Genomic DNA, 22,856 nt, shown 5'->3' with positions numbered 1-22,856 from the left:
GCAGGACCTTGCACTTGGCCTGGTTGAAGTTCATGAGGTTGGCACGGGCCCACCTCTCCAGCCTGTCAAGGTCCCACCAAATTGATCAGGCATGATCTGCCCTTGGTGAAGCCATGTTAGCTGTCACCAACCACCTCTGTGCTCTCCATGTGCCTTAGCATGGTTTCCAGGAGAATCTGCTCCATGACCTTGCCAGGCACAGAGGTGAGGCTGACCGGCCTGTAGTTGCCTGGGTCCTCCTTGTTCCCCTTTTTAAAAATGGGGGTTATGTTCCCTCTCTTCCAGTCATCAGGAACCTCACCAGACCGCCACGACTTCTCAAAGACAATGGCCAGTGGCTTGGCAACTTCATCCACCAGTTCCCTCACGACCCGCAGATGGATCTTATTAGGTCCCATTGACTTGTGCACCTTCAAGTTCCTCAGATGTTTCTGAACTTGCTCTTTGAGTACAGTGGGCGGTTCTTCATTCTTGCAGTCCCTGCTTGTGCCTTCCACAGCTTGGGTGGTGAGACAAGAGCCCTTATCAGTGAAGACTGAGGCCTTCTCTATGTCCCGGGTAACCAGGACACCGGTTTCCTTCCGGAGGGAGGACATTCTTCTTGGACTTTGTTTTGTCACCTGCATACCTATAGAAGCTTTTCTTGTTGCTTTTTATATCCCTGGCCAGATTCAATTCCGTCAGGGCTTTAGCCTTCCTCACCTGATCCCTGGCCACTCGCACAGCCTCTTTGTAGACCTGCCAGGCTACCTGACTCCGCTTACACCCTCTGTAGGCTTTCCTCTTCACTTTCAGTTGGTCCAGGAGCTCCTTGCTCATCCACACAGGCCTCCTGGCCTTTTTGCCCAACTTATTCTTCATCCGGATGCACCTCTGCTGAGGTTGGAGGAGGTGCTCCTCGAATGTGGACCAACTTTCCTTTCACTATCTTGCTAAAAGCAACTGAAAATATGAAAAAAAAATGTCATCAGTGAACTTTCACAGTCACAAAGTAATTGTTAATTTTTCTGTTGTTTTGATTACATCTTTGTTAGTTGCAACCTTTCTTTGGATTCATGAAGAACTTTCTGCAGCCTGTTGTGTCTTGGTTGTATACCAATCATGTCAGCACTTTAATGAAAGCTTTATTTCATGGCATGTATTTAATCCAGAGTCCAATTAATTTTTTATAAGGATATATTTCATGAATTTACATAGTATTTGTAAAGTGCGGTGAAAGGGGAGGAATCACAGTTACGAATACTGGTAGTACTGGTAAAGGAATAACTTCCTAACATTTCAATAAAAAGAAAAAGCTAACTATCCACCGTGGGAAGCCAAACTTCTCTTATTTGTGATTTTCAAAGTGATTTGTTTCAATTAAAGACACAGAATTTTTTGCATTTTATTTTTTTAGGACATAATAAAGCTGTACATGCTAACTCTAATTTTACACCCAGGATATCATGTAATACCCCTGCTTTACTTTCTTACTAATAGACAAATACAGTTTTCTTTAGTCTTTTAATTGCCTTGCTTTTCTCCTTATTTACATCCTGATCGAGTTGAAGATGTCCCTGCTCCTTACAAGGGGGCTAGACCTTTAAAGGTCCCTTCCGACTCAAACTATTCTATGATTCTATACTAGTCCAAAGATTGAGAAGTTATGCTAGAAGGTTAAGTGCTCATTAAAAACATAGATAGGATTTTCAAATAATTAATTGCTGAAACTTCTAAGGCATGATCCAACCTACAGATAGAGCCATGTGCAGAACAGGTTTGTGTTGCGGAAGGCTGACTCCTCAGTGGGAAGAGCTACCTGGGAGAGGTGCTTAACCATGCTGGGAACGCTGAGATGGATTTAGACAAAGACACCGAATGAATGGAGAGTAGCCAAACTCATCCTGGTTGAAATCAAAGTAGAACCGGGACAAAACTGAATACATCTAAAAATTATGCCTAGGGTTCATTGAATAAAGTTTTGGATGGTAAGATAAGCTTTGCAGGCAGTAAAGATACTGTTCAAATAAAGCAGGTTTGAGCATACATAATTTCAGCCCACATTAGGTAATGCCATGCCGATGAAGAGTCTGTGCTTCTTTTGAATTACTGAAGTTCTCTTCTTAAAGTTTTTCCCCACGCAAAAATTGTCAGTGCAAGGCAGCCTGTATGGAGGGAGACTTTCTGTCTATAGCACTCTCTTTCACGTGGGGGTACAGCAGGGATACAGTCAGCACGCTGCGGTAGTTACTGGGCGTTTTGATGCACTAAGGTGAAGTGAAGCCTGCATGGAGACCCAGAGAGAGTTGTTGCATAGAATTCATCACTGCCACGGTGGTGTTATTCCACCTCCTGCTTTCTGCGGCTCATTAACAGGAGACCATCTGCCCTATCTGTGCATAGTCAGAGCAAGCACTTAATTTGCAAACCTGTAACTGGTACCCAAAGCATCATTATGAAGAATCAGAAAATATTTAATGTTGTTGCTTTACATGTTTTTCAAAAAAAAAAAAAAAAGCAAACTTAATTAGTCTGGCAAATGACAGCAGTATTTTATCATCAACTCTTAAGGTGCTATTAGGTTGAAAATGGATTAAAGCCCATTACTCTGTTTCGTAAATCTCTTTAGCTTGCTTGTAAATTTTAAATAATCAGATTGATTCCGTAAAATAATAAATCAATATAAACCAGACAACTTTTCTGATTTTCCTGGGAGTTGTTTCGGTAGCTTGGAACAGCCATATATATAGTGTTGTGAGGATCTCTGTTGCCTGTAATGCTATAGGAGAGCTTGTATCGGCCAGTAACACTGTCTTTAAGCTACTGGGAAATTCTACGTTCGACAATGGAAAATGGAAATGCACTTTTTAATGCAAAAATTACTAGATTTTTAGTTCCCATAAATTTTAGGAGTCAAGTTACATAGTGCTCAGGAAACTCCCCAAACTCTTCTTCATTTTAATTAGTACACCTGAGTCGTTAATAGTGTGTCAGTGTCAGAAGAGCATTCTGAATCCCTGAAGATTTTCCTGCACTGAAGTATGTACTCCACAAATTAATTTATGGGTATCATGGCCAGTCTAGCCTGAGAGCTTGTGTAGATGAGCTGTATGCTCTATCCTTTATTAGCTTTATCAGTGCTGTACATGCATCGTCAAGTGTTGTAAGGTAGGTAAGGTATAGCCATAGTTCTCCCTATCTTATCCACTCCAGAAAGCTGGTCTGATTTTCCTCTGGAAGAACTGTCTACCTTCCTTCAGTTCCTGGTTGGGAGCTGGGGATGGTGCCAGCAGATCTCCCCCAGCTTTCCTAGTGCTGTGTACTCCTATTTTTGTTTACCCTGGACTGTAACAAAATGAAGTGAGATTCCAGTCCATGAGATACAGCTAGTGTTTCAGATATTGTAGCTAAAATGCTACCAGTAACTGACAGGCTTGAGTATTCTTGATTTCACAGATACGTGCTGGAAAGACTTAGATATTATCACCCCTGCCTAGGATGAGTGATTGGATTATATGGATTATATACCATCGCAAGGTTCCTTTTGTCTTGCTGATGCCTCACCTAGAGACAGAAGTTTCAGGTGTGAATTGTCCAAGGGGGTGAGTGAGATGATGTTCTCATGCAGACTTTGCATGGTCAGCAAACTTCCAGCTGGGGAAGACTTCCCAAAAACCTTTGTGAAAAGCTGACTGGGACTCACCTGCACTGGAGCACGCAACAGAAGGAGTATCGCAGTGACAGTTATCTTCTGGAGACGCGCTTAAACTGCTTGGAATTAGTTGCAGATCAGTTTGAAGTTAAGTCAAAGCTGTAGTGGTGGAAGTTTGCCAGGTGGTTGCCGTTGCTTCTCACAGGCAGAGTGGCCAGGAGAAATGTTCCAGATGTAATCATGGGCTTTTGGAGAATGGGCTCCCAGACTGCATCAATGGTGTGTGAAGAAATGAAGTTTAGCTGCCGAAAGAGAATTATGTCAGCAAAATAGTACGTGTCATTCTTGGGATCTTAGTCAGCCACTGGCGACCGTCTCAGAGATGGAGGAAAATACTAGAAATGGACCTAAAGCCACAGTGCTGAGGAAGAAAACTTTTAGTTAGCTCTGAGCAAACAGACATATTTTTCTTGTTTTCTCTGTAGCAGCATTATGAATGGGTCTTTATTCCTTCTTTGATTTTTGAGGTCTCTGCCTCTCTCCCCTGTGTTGGATTCGCACTTGGTTGCTTATATCAGGCAACAAAGAGAAAAGGAGAAAACAAGGAGAACAAGGAGAAAAAAAAATACTTTGTACCTGCAGTTGCAGGTTAATAAGCAAAACGCTTGATTGTCTGGCAGGCTGAAAGCAAACCAGCCGTTTTGGATGACAAGACGACCAGTGCATTTTACTGTTACAACCTGCTGTAGTGTACAGCAGCACGGCGAGTGTAGCATCCTTCGAGCCTTTCAGTACACAACTGATTTTCAGGCCCAGCACAAAGCAAAAAAATGAATCTACTTTCAGTAGGTTCATTTGCCAGCAAGGAAAATAGAGATGCATTTTATATTCGTACAGTGCACATGGAATACTGAAGATGTGCAATAGCAGCCAGCAACATGCTTAAAGGGCATTAATTAATTGCTGTTGCTGCTATTTATTTTTATAGGCTGTAGGCAATAAAGAATTTAGATTGACCGTGAAATCACATAGCGGAAATGACAGTGCTCCAGTTGCTGTTACGCACATTGGGCTGGGGAAAGAAGTAGCCTGTTCCTAAGCGAAGAGAGGAACCCCTCAGATCTATATGAGGTATTTTGGTGTCAGGTAACTGCAAACCACATTAACGAGTGGAATTACTGAGTTGTCAGAGAAGCTGTCCCAAGGTACCCTCCTCAGAAATGGTGTGGATATCTTCCACCTCAAGTCCCACAGCATGTCTAGGTACTGGCTTGCTGTTAAATACTGTAAGAGGAAACACATACTTATTTATTCACTACTTAATTACTCCTGCAGCTCATAACTGTTCAGGATAGGGCATTGCCTTGGTATACGGGGTAATACCAAGACAAGCAGCTGAGTTACTCAGTATTAGTCTCTTCATTATCCTAAGTGCTGTGTTTGCAGTGCTTTTCTTGTTTCACTAGGATGAACTTCAGTAATGGTTAGAGACTGTTTCTAGGTTTTAAATAACCCTACCCCGAGATACTAATTTTAGATGACAAGCGCTGGGTAGGAGTGGATCTGTGACATAACGCTGACTTATCTTACGAGAATATCTCCGTATCATAGGGGAATAAGATCTAGTAGTTGCCTTAAAACATGATCCCTAGGCTACCTCCAACTTTCCTTTCCCTAATTTCTTCTCTCTGCAGGTGTGCACGGTCATCTCAGTGGGACAGTGTCTCTGTCCATGGAAGTAGCAGGCAAGGGGCACAGCATCTTGCCTGGGGGATGGCTAGTGGGTCTGTTTTCAAAGCTACTCTTAGAATCATAGAATGGTTAGAGTTAGAAGGGACCTTCAAAGATCATCTAGTCCAATCCCCCTGCAAGGAGCAGGGACATCTCCAACCAGATCAGGTTGCTCAGAGCCTCATCCAGCCTGGCCTTGAACGCTTCCAGGGATGGGGCTTCCACCACCTCTCTGGGCAACCTGTTCCAGTATTCTACAACTCGCATTGTAAACAATTTTTTCCTAATATCCAATCTAAATCTACCTCCCTCTATTTTAAAACCATTACCCCTCGTCCTATCACAACAGGCCCTACAGAACAGCCTCTCCCCATTTTTCTTGTAGGCCCCCTTGAGGTACTGGAAGACCGCTATCAGGTCTCCCCGGAGCCTCCTCTTCTCCAGGCTGAACAGCCCCAACTCTCTCAGCCTGTCCTCATAGGAAAGGTGCTCCAGCCCTCTTACCACCTTTGTGGCCCTTCTCTGGACCTTCTCCAACTGGTCCATGTCCTTGTTCTGTTGGGGGCTCCAGAACTGGACACAGTACTCCAGGTGGGGTCTTACCAGGGCAGAGTAGAGGGGGAAAATCACCTCCCTCGACCTGCTGGCCACGCTCCTCTTGATGCAACCCAGGATGTGGTTGGCCTTCTGGGCCACAAGAGTGCATTGCCGGCTCATGTTGAGCTTCTCGTCCACCAGCACTCCCAAGTCCTTTTCCTCAGGGCTGCTCTCGATCCATTCCCCACCCAGCCTGTATTTGTGCCTGGGATTGCCATGACCCAGGTGCAGGACCTTGCACTTGGCCTGGTTGAACTTCATGAGGTTGGCACGGGCCCACCTCTCCAGCCTGTCAAGGTCCCTCTGGATGGCATCCCTCCCTTCCAGTGTGTCGACGGCACCACACAGCTTGATGTCGTCGGCGAACTTGCTGAGGGTGCACTCTATCCCACTGTCCATGTTGCCGACAAAGATGTTGAACAGGGCCAGGCCCAACACGGACCCCTGAGGGGTGCCACTTGTGACCGGTCTCCACTTGGACATTGAGCCGTTGACCACCACTCTCTGAGTGCGGCCATCCAGCCAACTCCTTATCCACTGAGTGGTCCGTCCATCAAAGCCATGTCTCTCCAGCTTAGAGAGAAGGATGTCATGTGGGACAGTGTCAAAAGCTTTGCACAAGTCCAGGTAGATGATGTCAGTTGCTCGTCCCTTGTCCACCAATGCTGTCTTCTCAGCTTTAAATTGGGACTGTTAATATCCAAGGCAGTATAGCTGCAGTAATATGTGAAAGAGCAGGGGAGGAGGATTTGGATGTTGGAAAAGCTGTGACATCCCCAGCTTGCAGAGTAGATGAGTAAGAGGAGGGAGTCCCTCCTATGCCCAAGATTCACTCAGAAGCTAGATTTTTCTTTATTCATTAATAGATACAAAGACTTTGCAGAGGGTTGCACCTCTGTGAACTGTCACACACATGATCTCTGTTATGGGCATGTGCCAAAACAAGATGGAAAGAAAGGGACAAAAGCCCACCCTGCTCAGTTTTCTGTGCCAGAAAATGCATTAATGGACTCTTTTAGAAGTTTTGCTTTAGCTAGTCATTTGTCGCAAATGGAGTGATGCGCTTCACTCTAAGAGAGAAGCAACAATATCTTGATATAAAACAGTGAGTTGAAAAAGTTTGATAGTAAATGGTAAATGTGACAGTGATTTAATAAGATTGGATGGCAAGGTACACTGGGTTATTTACTGCATAGAGGACAGAGTCAGACAAAACTGTCTGGGAGACCCTCTCATTAAGTCATGAGATTCAGAAAGGACTCCTTTGCTCTCTAAACTCCTTCTCAGAGAGGAGTCTTGATGCAGCTGGATCTGATCCTAGTCCCAGGCTTGACCAGTGGTTTACTGGTTTATATGTGCACAATCAATCCTTTATCTCACTTAGCTCAGATTTCAAAGTTTCAGCGCTCTTATTACCAGTTGACTTACCAAGTATCTGACGCGATAAGGATTCTCTCAACCTCAAGGGGTAATTTTGAGAGGCGTCTTTACCGAAGGGGAGATCCTAACGTGCAGACTGTTGCCGTGTAGGAGAGCTCAGAGTGCTCTTGGGCTGCTCACTTGTTTACGAAGTAAGATAACTGTCTCATACTTGTATTTGCATGGCGCCTGCAGATGTTAGTTTCTTTCAAATTTGGCTTGAGTCAGACATTGACCAGCACTTGGTTAGAGGGGCGCATCACCATCCCTTGGCTACTGTGTTGTTACCTGTCACTCTCAAACCCACTTTGAGCCATCATGACCAGACACATCTATCACTGATGGTTATCACTTGAGCAGAGTTATGGAAAAGTGGTTAGGTTGGGGTGGAGAGGGGAGCACACGGTCACATCAGTTTGGAGGGAAGTCTAGAAGAACTAATGGCTATTGACAAGCATTGAGATTAAGGGGCCAAATGTGGCATCAAGGTTTGATACAAATGATTTTCAAGACCTCTTGGAATGCTAAAACACTGAAAACCTATGTCAAAAACAGTATCACTGATACACATAAAAACTTGTGTGATGGCTATGCCTGTCTGAAATCTTTTTGTTCTAGCTTTTTTTCTCTGAAGAAATATTTTACAATCTACCTAACATTTTTGTGTGAAAAGGCTGTTTTCATATAAAAGCTGTAATGGAAAAATATTTTTCTTTAATATGGCACGTGTAAGATTGCTTCAGCTAAAATCTTCACAGGTTATGTTTTTAGTGACATAAAACTGACTAGCTTTGTGAAAGAAATATTCAATAATATTATTATCCTCTACAATAAAAATGTTCTTCCACTAAACTCAATCAGTAGTCACACTGACGTATGTCAGGAGGTTTAATAGCCTTGCTCGGCGGAAGGGGTTATCAAATCTCTGAAGAAAAAGAAGCATGTTGGCTACTAGTCTCAATTCAATTTGTTACGAGTCTAATTGGTTCTAAAGAAATTTATACTATAACCTATTTATATTCTGCTGTGAATCAGTCTTTGTGGAAATAACTAAGCAAGTTATACCCTGTGCACTAGATGAGGGCTCACAAGGTTTATGATCTTTAGTACTAACTAGCTCTGTGGGACCTGCTTGGCCCAGTGCATCCTTTCTTATTACTTCAAAACATTAATGACTTGTAGTTGTTCTGTGATTGCCAATATTTGCAAGTCTTTCTTTCCTTCTCCCACTCAGAAAGGATTTTTTTGTTGCTCCTGTTTTGAATGGAAGACGTTTCCCTTTGTGCATTTGAAATAAATCACTTCTCCATGTCTCAAGGTATCCAGCTCCCCCTATATCCGGATCACTCTCTGCACTGATAGTGCCTACGGGCTTTGGGTCAATAGTGCATGTCATTGCCATGGGTATGCTTTGTTGTAGCAAGAACGTTATTCCTGCTGGCATTTCCCGTAGTCATTAGTCAGCTGTACTCATAGCCTTCCTTGGGGCTGTGCTGCCCCTTCACAAAACACTGTCATCTCTGCCTTGGCCAATTACCTAATTGCACTCTTATCCTGTTAATTTTTTCAAATTGTTTCCTGTCTAGTGCTCTAGCACTACAGGTACGTGAGATTTACAGCACCTGGTTTTTACAGAAAGTCAGGTATCTTGAAATAACTCTGTATTGTGGAGCAAGTATGTTGTTTTTCCTTCTCATGTTCCACTTCATTTCTTGTCTGAATGTCACCCTAGTGTGGGGTGTATCAGAAGCCCCTAGAAGAACCCGTTACTTCAGCGTGGAGTTCACTTGCAGCGTGCTTGCTGTGACTGTCAGGCTGAATCTGTTAATATTAATTGGAAAGTACCATAATGGGTATTAGCACAACTGAGGTAGAAAACAATCTTCGTTCTGCTGTTCAGATGAATACATGCTCAGCTCATGCTTGCCCGTGCTTAGTGGAGCAATTTGTGTTCCCCTTACTGAATTCAGCCACGCTGTGTACAGGGAGGCTGAAGTGGTGGCAATGCAGAGAGGGGCCTGGGTAGATGACACCAAGCTCAACTTTTACTTTGAAGTCCAAATACCTTGGTTTTCTGTCTCTCTTCAGATGAACAGTTTCACTGCAGGGTTCCCTGAGAAGCCAGGATTAAGTGCGTAAGTGGAAACTGCTTTGGAGTAATGCACAGCAAGCTGTAGTAATTGTGACCTTGGTGACAGCAGAGGTGATAGATACCTTCAGGGTGAGACAGGGTCCCATCACACACCAGTGATGGGGCTGTCGCAGGCCCCACCTGCCCTGAATCTCAGCACTGGGGCCTTGTTAGCAGTGAGACCGCCTGGTCGCCCTGGCCTCCCTTATAGATCCATATCAGCATTAAAAACAGAGAGATTTCCTTGTGCTTGCTGCTCCTTTTAGCAGGTAAATAGTGGCAAGAGGGCACGACAGAGCAGTGGCAGGTCACTTGTGGGTACGGTATCAACTCCTCATCTTCCCCTTGTTATGGAAGCCCAGCTCCATGTCCCTCTTGGATGGCACAGACCAAAATCTGTAGGTCAGTCCCTGCTCTGTAGCTGAAACTGGTTCTTGGTGGCTTTGTTCAGCTGTGCTGCAGTGGGGTATGCCACTGCTGGCGTAAGGAAATATTCTCTGGGAACGTAACCCCTCTCTGCTCACTTTAGAAACCCAGTTATGTCGTTTAACTTTTTACTGTTATGATCCACTCTGCAGGTGTAAACACTGTGTGGTAGCATTTAGAACTGCTCTAGTGCGTCGTCAGTATCAGCTCAGCCTGCTGTTCAGCATCGTCTTAAGTCCATAGCTGGTTTGTGCTTCTGTCACACGAGTATGTACCTAGGTGAAATATATAGACTGAAAGAAACTCATACTATTCAGCAAGTCATGCTGTATTTTCAAAAAGTCTGTTCAAAAAGCATGTCCTGACTAAAAATTTGAGCAAGGATGAGAAAGAAAAATGTCAAAGTGAACGTGTTAAGCCTGTGAGATAAAGCACATGAAAAATGTCTTGCAAGATCAATCATCTAATCCATAGTTGTTGTCCATGACAAATGAAATATAATTGAAATTATTTTGACTTATAAGAAAGGTTAATTAACCCATGGTTCTTCAGTTCTAGTATAGTTTCAGCATGATTGTTGTTTTCTGTGACTTAGTGATTGAGGCCATCTCCAGGGAGAAAAATTAGGATTTAAATGTCCACACAGGGTTTAAATAGGGCTTTCAGCCCAAGCCTCCTCTGCTGTGGTCTCTAACTACTAAGAAAGATGATAAAAAAAACAGATGATTGAATGTGGTTTTGAATGAATGTGACAGGATCTTATGCATTGTAGAAGTTTCTGTTCGGTGCTTGTACCTCAAGCATGCCTGCCGGAGAATCGTTTCTCATAATTTAGATGCAAGATGACTGATTCTGGCATTGCAAACAGGCTTTGAGGTGAGTTGGGAAGCTTTACATTTAAAAACCAAGATACCTGTGGACTCTGAGGTATCTAAGTAGAAATTTCAGTTGTGAACTTTAGATGTTTAGGTACCTCTGCTATTTCGGGACCAAGACACTGAGCAGCTCTGCAGTGTTTTGTACACACAACCCAAATTTGGTACACAACATTCCCACTCTTCTGTGCACTGCGAGCAAGTTGTGACACTGCCACAGTTGTCTATTCAGCCTTGTTTGACTGTAAGCAGTGTTTGCTGCTGGAAAGGCTTCCCTGCACGCATGTCCCCAGGAGCAGAAGTATGTAGTAACAAGTGTGACGCTGTAACTTAAAGTAGTAGTCAGCACAGCAGCAGGATCACCATTTTAAATTCCAGTTCTCCTTATAAATCAATTCAAGCCTGTTTTCAAAGGTCCTGGTAAATATGGATGAGGATCATCTTCTGCATCTCTGTCTACTTCTGTATTACTTTAGCCAGACTGTTGTATCTCTTCTTTCCTATCTTACATGTTCTCAAAATGCCAGCCTAGCTCCATCCCTGGGGCAATGGAGAAAGCCCCTGAAGAGTTTCACAAGCCTTTGGTTAATCAGCTTGAACCCTTTCCTGCAGATTTAGCTTAAAAATTTAAATTGATAGATAGGATTAAAAACTCTACTTTTGCCATTTCTGAAGATCTCTCCAATTCATGCTTGGTGAGTGACGTTTATCAGGTAAACGTAAGATATAATTTAAGAAATATTCTTGTAAACATGGGGAAGTTCACAGCAGTTGCCATGCACATCTGACCCCCTGTTTAGGGGGAGCAGTATTTGAAGCACTTTTGTGTCCAGGAGGAATATCAGACAATTGTAATCTGTCAGATATATTTCTTTCTAACGTTGGTGCTTTAGATTTTGAAGGTTTGTATCCTTTATGCGTTTCCTTTAACCTATTAAATGTGATGGGTGTTGTATATGCTAGCTCTGAACTCAACTCCTAAAAACTTCACTTGGTACTAGCAGCCTCTGCACTGAGGTTATTATTTTTACATGGAATAAATCTAAACTATTAGTGTACAAAATACATCACTGATGTAATTTACTATAAAAGTAGTGTTTTTCAGATGCAACAACTGTGATTATAAGCCCCATATATTGAAGTGCTTAAATACTCTACTGGGAACCGTGCTGATCATAGGTGAAAAATCAGCATCATCTTAGAGAGCAAGCTTTGCTTTTCTAGCCTTCTGAGTCTGCCTTTTCTCTTTCTGCAGCTTGTGGATGTGACCTGGCTCAAGGAGGATTTTTTGTGAGACAGGGAGACTACATCTGTACTTTGGACTACCAGAGACTCTATGGCACACGGTGCTTCAGTTGTGATGAATTCATTGAGGGAGAAGTGGTCTCAGCACTGGGCAAAACCTATCACCCAGACTGTTTTGTGTGTGCTGTCTGCAGGTATGTTTTCTACATGAAGTTGTGTTTCATTTAAAGACTAGATTTTGAAAGACCAATGCTAGGCATTCAAACTTATAGTCTACAGATAGAAAAAAAAAAGTTCTGTTTTCTATTATCCACTCCTTTAAAATTAGCAGAATTTAAAAAAAAAAAAAATTCTGAGTGCCTCTTTTTTTTTTTTTCCAAATGCTTTTTCTGTTTTATGGTATCTTATGTGTGAGGTTTTCAAAGTACTTGAGAAACTGTGACTGCCTCTGCTATCAGACCTCTTGAACACAAATGTTGCTTTATTTTTCTGGTGCCTCTTCTGTGGAAACAGCACAAACAAATCTGTTGAAGACTTCCGGAAGAAACTCTTAAGTCCATCAGACTTTCAGGAAATGCACCGAACTGGTATAGCAGTTTGGAGCAAATGGAAATGATGTAATAATTTTTCTGGCTAAACTTGAGCCTTTAGCAGTGCAAGAAAAGTAGCCCTCCATTTAAAGGGAGAGCACAACGGGACACTGAGGCATTGCATTGTAGATGCTGTGTGTGCTGGTGCCACGTTCAGGTGACTGCTGTCCAAAACCAGCGTGTTTGTGTCGCTGTGGCCATCTGCCAGCCAAAGCTGCCCAGCTCCTAAGGCTGCCAAGCTCAGATGTCCTCCTGTGCTGATGCAGAAGCAGGACTTGATTCTAAAATGACTATGTTTCATGGCAGGATATCAATTTAATATATCAGTTGCAGGAATAATTAAGTAGCCATGTTGAGGGGAATATTCTTGAGACTGACAAGCCTTTATTCTATTAAATTCTGTTGGTGTGAGTTTTGCTGAGTTTAATAGGAGGTTTTTTTTTCCTTTTGAATACTTTTAACAAACATGAAGAGTGAAGATAACAGGAAAACCTAGAATCTTCTTCTTTTTTTTTTCTTTTTAAATAGGAGGAAAAATTATTTAATTGGGTAATTGTGGATCTCATGAGGATCTCACTGGCTGCACGTGCTCTTGGCCTGCAGCCCATCAGTGTTACAGCTCTTCTGCAGAGGAGCACAGCTAATTCCTGCTACCTCTCTTCTTAGCACTAGTACCTTCTGTAAAGTGAGGTACTTCTTCATTTAAGAGAAAACGAAAAGCTGGTTGATTCCATTTTTCTGCTAAATGTGCTTGTATCCTCAGCCACACCGTCAGGGTTTAGCATTGAGGTATAAATTATTTACCTGTGTGTTCCTGGACTTAGCAGTGTGGTACCTAACTTAGGTTTCCGTCAAGCAGTTGGATATAATAACCTCTGGCTGTATTTAGTCAATCCTTCAGCTGATAGTTGAGACCTTGGTGGTACAATTTGTCTTTTTTCCCTGGAAATTCAGAACAGTTTTCCATATGACTAAACTACTATTCAAGGCCAGGCTGGATGAGGCTCTGAGCAACCTGATCTAGTCGGGGATGTCCCTGCTCCTTGCAGGGGGGTTGGACTAGATGACCTTTGAAGGTCCCTTCCAACCCTAACCATTCTATGATTCTATGATTCTACAATCCTGCACCACTCTGGAGACCCTTGTCACAAGTGCAAAGTGCCTTCTGCTGCCAGTGTTCTCCTGCTGAAGCTGGCAAGAGCCTTGCTTGGCTTCCATGAGAGCCAGATCAGCCCCACTGTCAGGCAGTCACCACCTCTCAAGTTCACGCCTTTCTGGAAGTCAGATTTCTAACAGAGTACCCACATTAAATTCCGGCTGTAAGTGGCATGATCAGCCAGCTGCCTCAGACGGCATGCTTTTGGCCCATTATTTAAGGTTTCTGCCCATGTGCAAGAAATGAGGACACAAACAGTCTTGACTCTTCCCACCAAAGAAAATGCCGAGGTAGTGTGCTTTACAGTCCTGTACCTCAAATCAAATGGCTCTATTTTTTTGCCTTATAATATTTTTTTTTAAGCAAACAAAAAAAAAGTTATTTTTTTTCTGCTTAAACCACATGTATTTAGTCTACTCACCTTAGTTTTACTGAGAATACACTCAATAAAATAAATCCTGATGATGTTTAGATAGGACACTCTTGCCCATAAAAAATATAAATTATGTCTGGCTTGCAAAGACTGGGGTAATTGAAGCAATGCTGACTGAAAGCAGTTGAGGAACTGGTCCAGCGTTTTTACTATAAACAGATGACAGAATTCCTCTGCTGCTCTGCACCACAAGCCAGTGTTACAGCCCCCCTGGGAGACACTAATTGAATCCTGCCCGTCAGCAGGGCATTAGTTGGCTCTGATGAAGACTACATGAATTTGTGTGTCCTTCTAAGGAAAGCAACGGAAGCAAATCTGGGTCTTCCTACTGAAGTTTTAGATACCAGCAATTAGAAACTTCATGAGTGAAACAGCTTTTAATCCAACTATTTAGTTATACAGAAGGTTAGGGAACATCTCTGATTTTTTTTTTTCTAATATGAAATACTATTGTATTGGGAACTTTATTTTTAAAAGCTTTAGCATGTCTTCGATACACATGATATCTGTAGCATGTTCTAGTGAGTATTTTCACTGCATTGCAATTCAGCTCACCTGAGTGAGGGAGCAGGGACATCCCCGACCAGATCAGGTTGCTCAGAGCCTCATCCAGCCTGGCCTTGAATGTTTCCAGGGATGGGGCATCCACCACCTCTCTGGGCAACCTGTTCCAGTGCTCTACAACCCTCAGTGTAAAAAAATCATTATGTGCTTTAAATAAGCACTTTTATAACCTGTATTTCTGTAGCTCTGAAGGAACGCCTTTAAACTGTTCCTGTGTTGAGCAGCAAGCCAGTTACAATAGCAACTCCTTTTTTTCTTCTTTTCAGAGAAGGTAAGATTTGAACAGAAACTAGTGGGAAATGTATATTATTTCAGATGGTAAAATCAGTGAGAAAATCTAATGTGCATACAGCTAGCTGGAAAAAGCTAGTGGGAAAAAGCCAGTAACGTTTTCTGCAGCTCGTGCCATTACTGCTTTTCAATGCCACATGATCCAGTGTCACAGAGAAGAGCTGTGTGCCCTGGGACCCTCTGCACTGTGTTGATGAGCTGCTACCCTCCTCTCTGTGAAGAAACTTGAGTGTCAGAAACCCAACTTATTCCTGGGCAGCCCTTGGGACTTGGATGCTATTTCCCTGAGCTGCCACAGGTCAAAGTTTGAAAAAAATTAATTAGTATTCAGAGAAAAACTGACTTTTAAAAGTACAGTATAATGTATCATGCTGTGCGATTCTTTCTCTCTAATTTGCATTGACCAGTTAGCTCTTAAACAAATTCAGGTTTTAATTGCTTATTTGCTCTGCTGACTTCAAGACTGAGGTTTTAGCCCCTGTTTCTTCCAGCGCTGTTTGTAGTCCCGTGAAACCGTTTTCTGCCGTTGCATTTCATGATGATAATGCTTAAAATTAAGAATGAGTAGAAGAGTACCAACATACATTAAAAAATATTTCAGATTAACTGCTTACTCTGAATTCCTAGGAAGTGGGTGAGCACTCTTATTTGTAGAATCATAGAATAGTTTGGGTTGGAAGGGACCTTCAAAGGTCATCTGGTCCACCCCCCTGCAAGGAGCAGGGACATCTCCAACCAGATCAGGTTGCTCAGAGCCTCATCCAACCTGGCCTTGAACGTTTCCAGGGATGGGGCATCCACCACCTCTCTGGGCAACCTGCTCCAGTGCTTCACCACTTTCAGTGTAAAAAATTTTTTCCTTGTGTCTAATCTGAATCTACCTCCCTCTATTTTAAAACCATTACCCCTGGTCCTATTGCAACAGGCTCTGCTAAAGAGTTTTTCCTCCCTTTTCATTAACTGGAAGGGACTGTGTCCTCCAGAGGGCTGCCCAAGACATTTCCTCCAAAAGATTCACATATTTGAGAAAGTGAAATAGAAAGAGGGAGAAAAACAAAATTATCTGTAGCAACAGAAGCTGAGTTTTACTAAAAAATTGTGCACGTAGACCCTATATGGCTGTCAGAGACAGGACTGTATGGCTCCCAGGGTTATCTTATGCAGGGTGGGGAAAGGGCAGGAGATTGAGTCTTTCAAAAAGAGATGGGTAATCATACCTGTGATAATATTTTTGAAAATGAAATTTTCAGAAGTAAGTTGCATAGATGCATTAAGCATATGTAAGATGTATGGTCTGCATAATGTTCGACTGTACATCGACTGATTTCAGTGTCACTGATAGGCTGTGTGTGCATAGGGTATAAAAAATCTGGGGTTTGCTTTTCTGGGTTAATATAATTGGTAAAGTTGGGGGGATCATTTATTCACTCAGTTGGATGAATGTGTATAGTGGTTATCCCTTTAATGTCAGTGTTCTTATAATTAAAGGTTGAAAAAATACATCTTTTTGTGACATGTAAATGGTGAAGAGAGAAGGGCAATTTGACTCTTAACTGGGCAATAGATTAGCACGTATGTTCCAGGTTAATAACCAAATAGGTTCTTGTTTCCTTTACAGAATTCCATTGTCTAAGTTTTGTGTTTTGTCTGAATTTAGGAAGTTTTCTCTTGAAACAGGATATTGACAAAAGTTGAATGTGTGCCATGTTGGAGATGGATAATGTGTGGAAGGGCAAAAGGCAGCTACGTATTCTTGGAGGGGTTTTGTGCCAAACTCAGATCTAAAACTTCTCTCAATCCATTTGTATTTCTATTATTTTCAGACAATTGAATATAAAAATTCAGAAAAGTGAAAGGTTTGTTGGGTTTTTTTAAAGGATTTTATAGTCCTACATGTAACACTGCTATTTCTAGAAAGAAGCTGAGGGCTTTTGTGTATGTATGTCTTAAGAAATTAAGACAATATTTAAAATTCAAAGTTAAAATTAAGTTAGTTCTGTAATGTAGCAATCATGTCAGACTTTTTAAATATGCTAAACCTTTTTAATTGCTCGCTTTTTTAATGCTGCTGAATTTTGAAAAGGTTTTATTCCCACTTAAGCAGTACTGGGTACTTCTTAAAGCATCTCATGAAGCAGGTTCTTCATCTGGATGTTTACACCAAAGTTTTGAAATCAGACTGAGTGTTCTTGGTATTTTGATTCTAAACAAAATATATTTATGAATATATGATGTTTCCTGAACAAAGAGTCTTGCTGTGCTGGTCTTCAGATTTACATATGGAGGGTACCTATAGCGCTAGAGTCATGTAAGATGGAAAGGACCTGTGGGGGTCCTGTGGTCCAGTCTCTGGCTCAAAGCAAGTCCAGTTTGAGCATGCTGCTGATGGCATTCATTTAAATATTTCCAAGGATGTAGACTCCACAGACTCTCTGAACAGCCTGTTCCAGCATTCGGGCGTGTTCATGATTATTTTTTTTTTCCTTATATTGAGTTGACATTTCCTATGTTCCAGCTTATGTCTGCTTCCTCTTATCCTTTCACTCTGTACCTTTGAGAAGAGCATGTTTCCAATTTCATATACACATCATCAGGTAGTTTTAGACAGTAATAAGATCGCCCCTGAGCATTTTAAGGCTGAACAAGTCCACCTCCTTCTGTCCCTGCCTATGCATCCTGTGCTCCAGCTCTGGACCTAGCCACCTCCACTGGTCTCCCTCCACTAAATACTGTCCTGAGCAACTGAAAATGGTACACACTTCTCCAGATGCAGTCTCTCAGATGATGAACAGAGGAGAAGATCACATCCCTGGACATGCAGGATGCTAATGCAGCCTAGGATATGGTTGGTCTTCTTTACCGCAGGGGTGCTCTGCTGACTCAGGTTCAACGTGGTGTCCACCAGGACCTCTACATCTTTTTATGTTTTCCAGCTGATTGACCCCCAGGGTGTACTGGTACATGGGATTATTTCTCCCTGGGTTGTGGACTTAGCATTTACCTGTGTTGAAGTTTGTGTAGACAGTAGATAGCAAGTAATGTCCACTTTATGTCATTAGGTTTAACACCCTAAGTCAAATTTGTCCCTATGAAGTAACCTTGAGGGATGTGATTGTACCAGGTACGAGTTAGAGCAGAATTTGATCCTGTAGGTCCTTAGGTTGCAGTCTGACATTACACCTGACCCAGTGTAACTGCAGTATGCTGCTGAAACGAATAGCTTTGCTCTCCTCACAACCCTGACCATATGCTTGTGTTAATTTTCTTATATCAAATTTAGTTGACTGTTCAGCCACAGAATCAGATCAACAACTTAAAGAACAGAAGGCCATCCGTCTACTCTTAAAAAAAAATTGGATATTTTATTTTGACCCAGACGGCTTGAGTGGCTTACCCACAGCTGCATAAGTTGAGACGTGGTGCAGAGAAGGACAAGACCAGGGCAAGACCTTTCAGCATCAGCACCAGCACAAAATTACCCTGAATTAGGCTGATGGTGGTTTGGTGTTTTACAATATAATTTTGTTGGTGAGCTCCAGTTGTTTCTGGGTTTACAAATGTTGTAGGCAGGTGGATAAAGGGAATTTCACTGGGAAATGAATCATAGAACAAGTATTAAAATCCTACAAGTCATTTCAGAGAGCTCCTTTAAAGATGCTCTTAATTCTTGTTTTAAAAATAGATTATCCAACTGTGAAAATCACACTGAATATTTTTTAAAGGATAAGTAGCTAATTAAAACCCATACCCAGCAATGTTTGGTGGGTGACTGGTGGTGAGATGTCATTGTATTCAAAGGCAGATATGCTGCTCTTAACCTACAGTGCTATATATAGTGCTGCTCACAAGTTAAAAGAGCTCAGAAACTGAAATCTCGTTAACTGACTGTTACCACCTTCTGTTGTGCCTTCACTCGTACAGGCGTCATAATCCTCAAGCAGGGCTGCTTGTGAAAGGGAGAGGTTGAATGTTACAGAAATACTGGCGAATGTGTTGTGTACGAATTCTGGATTCCCAGCGAACAAGATAGTGAAGCAAACTCCGAGACTTAATTATGGGTTTAAAAGACCAGCGAGGGAAGGAAGCGTCTGCCTGAACCTTTGGGCAGGCAACTTCCAAGGAGGATTTCCCTGTTTTTTCTAGAGCAAGGTATCTTGCAGCTTTGTAAAACTTAATAGAGAATTGAAATTGTTGCCCTCTGTGATTAGACACTGTGATTAGTTAGTAAACTTTTAGAAAATAAGCCGAGTAGGATATGTTTGTGGGCTAGGAAAGCCCCCACATGCCCTCCTCTCTGAGGAAGCTCTGTGGCATGCTGTGGTGCCTCTGAGCTTTGGCACGTTTTGGGGGTGCCATCTACCTAGCTCTGACTTTGTGGCGTAGGACATCAATTATCATATTCTTCTCTTCTAGTTTTAACTTATTTTCTTTCAGATTTGCTAATTGCCTGACACAGATAAGCCAATTCAAAGCGATTGATCTCTGCTTCTACTTTACATGATGCTTGGTGCATCTGTTTGAGATGGGCTTCTGTGCTCAGCTGGATTTTTGTTAGGTAAATCATCGAGTCAAAAATATTTATTAACCATCCTTCTAGCTACTGCTCCTCATATGCTAGATACAAGAATGCTCAACAGTCACGGTCGTTCTTCAAAGCAATGAATTGTTCATGGCTTCCGATACATCACCAGCTCCAGGATTTTTAACAGTGCAAAGCCTGCTGTTTTACTGAGACATCTCATGAGAGTCCAGAAAACTGGAACAGCATTTGGATTCTATCACTCCATTGTTAAGACAGTTTCTAGTAATTAGTCATTAATTTTCATTAGCTATGTAAAAGTATATCACATTTGATAATATTTATTCAAATTAATGTATGTTCATGTCCAGAGGTCCTTTTCAACTGCAACTGTTTATTGAGGTTCATGAAACCCTTTTATTATTCCATATATTAGAAGGCTCTGTGACTTTAAGCAGTATAAAAATCCATTACGAATAACAGTTATTACCTAAAAAGAAGATTTTTTTTTTTTAATATATACATAACACAGGAGCTTCCTGCTGCTGGATTGCTGCGAGATGGGACAGACTTGCTGCTCACTGGAGCAATGTGTCTCCACCACATACTGTCTGTTATACTAGAGACAGTGTTGGCATCTTCTGCTCAGGCTGTTGAGTAAAATTAGTAGTACAAAATCCTCTTTTGAACAGGTGGAAATTTAGGACTCCTAACATGGCGTTGGGCCTCTTTGTACCAGAATCACACATGGAACGTTTTGTGGTGTCAAACAGCAGGACAATTTTAAAGGCTATTCCCATAAAGTATTTTCCCTTGGCTTAAATTTAGGTAAGTAAGAAGATAGCAAGTATTTGAAGTATTAAGTCTTTGGTGAAGGAAAAAAAAAAGTGAAAACCAAAATTCATTATCAGATATCCAAAGATACAACAATATTTAAACTCCACATGTCCTCATAGTTTTTAAAGTATTACCTGTGGTCCAAAATGGATGACAGTGTTGAACACAGATTTAGTTGGTTTAAAATGGACTTCCGTAACATTATTTAGAAACAAAGAACAGCATTGCTTTTGTTCTCTTTTTAAGTAATAAAAATTTTCTTTTCAATACAACACAAATGTAGAATAAGCCACTTTTGTGTGGTTTGGGAGCAAAATAATGTTTATGCTTGGGAAGAAGTATCTGTGCAGCTTTTGTACTGAAGACATCCTTTCGATTGGTATGAAATTGATAGTGTTTGTGGGGGGATATCAAGCAGAGTTTTAATGAAATGTTAATGAAATAATCTGATCAGATGGACTTCACCATGAGGCAGAAGGCTTCCGTTATGTTCGTGCCCCACTTAAGCTATGTTTTGATAGCTCGCTTGGGATTTAGTTGGACATGAGCTTTGGGTGGAGTGGGATGTGTTTCTAAATCCTTGCCATCTTCTACTGCATTATGAAGTGATTTGTCCATCTGGTCCTCTTAGAGAAAGAAACCTTAGCGCTTTCTATGTCCAGATGAGAAATCTCACAGTAGAAAGCTTTTTTATTTTAAGGACATTGATAAAAAGGAAGTATTTAATTAAGTGTAAGGAGAGCTGCATCGAGTAGGGCAAACAAAGTAATATAGGCACTTTGGGGTTTATAACTGGGATTATTTTCTTTTATGAGAGTTCACTGACATTTGCTTTCTGAGCATGTATATTAAGAGAAGGACTTTGATATGGTCCAAGTTGGGAAGACAAGTGCTGGTTCTTTAATGTATAAAAGTCATCACTCATGCAGCATTTTAACAACTTAAAAGCAGCTGCATTTGCCTGTACTTACACCCTGTAATGCCAATTTTATTTTCATTCTGTAGCTGATTCTGTTAGTTACTGACCCTTGCTGATACTATATTTCTTAGATATACAAGGATTTGGACTTGAGTGCTCAGTGTGTTCTTGTATCTTCAGATATTTTTTTTTTCCAAAGTAGCTCTAACATCTGGATTTGCAGTTATCTATTTGATATATCCCTTCGATACTTGAGCCTCCAAGTGACTGAAAAATTGTGAATTTGAACTGGGCAAGCAGAGAAAAAGAAACCAGAGTAAGAATCGGTTCCTTTATGGGAAGATACTTAATTTTGATGAAGATGTGAGACTGTAACCTGTATGCTTGTGTTTCCTCTGTTGTAGGCTGCCTTTCCCTGCAGGTGACCGGGTAACTTTTAATGGGAAGGAGTGCATCTGCCAGAAATGTTCCCTGCCCCCTTCCAGCAGCACCGGCTCTTTCCCTGTACAGAACCTGCGAAGTAAGTAGGGGTTTCTGCTCTTTTCTGTTGGTACTTTCTGTCTGCACAGGTTTAAAGAACACAGTTTTACACTGATATGTTTAACTGGGTTTTCTACCACTATGCTGCTTAAAAGCTGTCAAGAAATACAGTGCAGTCATATGAGTAAGTATATGGCCGTTATCCAAGAGGTCTGATATTAGAAAGAAACACAAATTATGCCATCATAGGGGTAACAATATAAAGGACCTCCCAGAATATTTGATTAAAACTGGAGTAAATCAAGTTATTTTGAGAAAGAAGTAATATGGATTTTAGTATTTTTGATGATTTATTCCAACTTCAGCTAAAATAGAATCCAACGTGGTATTTAATAATAACTTGTAAGTGTTCACGGTTGCTTCAGACAATATCATTGACATGGCTCTATGGCTAAATACTACATAGGAAGGGTTAATATATGCAGTGTGATCAGAAGGACATTTGCCTTGACCTCAGTACTGTTGTGTACTATCAGAAGATACAAACACTGCAGAGAAGAAATGTTATCTTTTCATAAGACATTTTTTGCAGCAGATCATAGAGTGGCATTGTTGCTCTGAACTCTGTTCCTCTGCTGCTTTGTTCACAAGGAGCTGCCACACTTAAACACTCATCCACTGCCTATATGTAATTAAACATCAAGAGCAATTCAATTAAACAGCAAAGACAGAAATATTTTTAATGACTATGATATCACATTGAGCTGGATTTGGCATGGCTGAGGAAGGACCCCGTAGATTACTCTCCTTTGTATATAAGGAATCCAGCCCACTTCAGGAAGAAATTTCTCCTTTTTTTAATTTTTTCTTTGTTTTCCCCCACATCTCTTTTTATGGAAGTTTTCACCATCTCCTTTCTCCAGTTTGACAGCAAAAGCTGCTGTGTGAACGCAGTGAGAGACGCTATGCTGATTCCTCTTTCTTGCTAATGCTTTTCTATTTTGGGGAGGGA

General features: G+C 41.5%; 1 protein-coding gene across 11 annotated transcripts in view; it reads left to right on the top strand.

The window, feature by feature from the left end:
* ABLIM2 (actin binding LIM protein family member 2) overlaps nucleotides 1–22,856 on the top strand; it is a 148,677-nt gene that overhangs the window by 44,966 nt on the left and 80,855 nt on the right. For all 11 annotated transcript variants that reach the window (XM_086746343.1, XM_086746337.1, XM_086746342.1 and 8 more), the window contains exons 3-4: nucleotides 12,066–12,249; nucleotides 21,769–21,884. In XM_086746343.1, coding sequence (XP_086602469.1) covers nucleotides 12,066–12,249; nucleotides 21,769–21,884 — 300 coding nt within the window. The remainder of the gene's footprint in view (nucleotides 1–12,065; nucleotides 12,250–21,768; nucleotides 21,885–22,856) is intronic.

The sequence above is a fragment of the Chlamydotis macqueenii genome, chromosome 4 (assembly GCF_036417535.1).
Source record: "Chlamydotis macqueenii isolate bChlMac1 chromosome 4, bChlMac1.mat, whole genome shotgun sequence".
Lineage (NCBI taxonomy): Eukaryota > Metazoa > Chordata > Aves > Otidiformes > Otididae > Chlamydotis > Chlamydotis macqueenii.
This window is presented reverse-complemented; position numbering and strand designations above follow the sequence as displayed.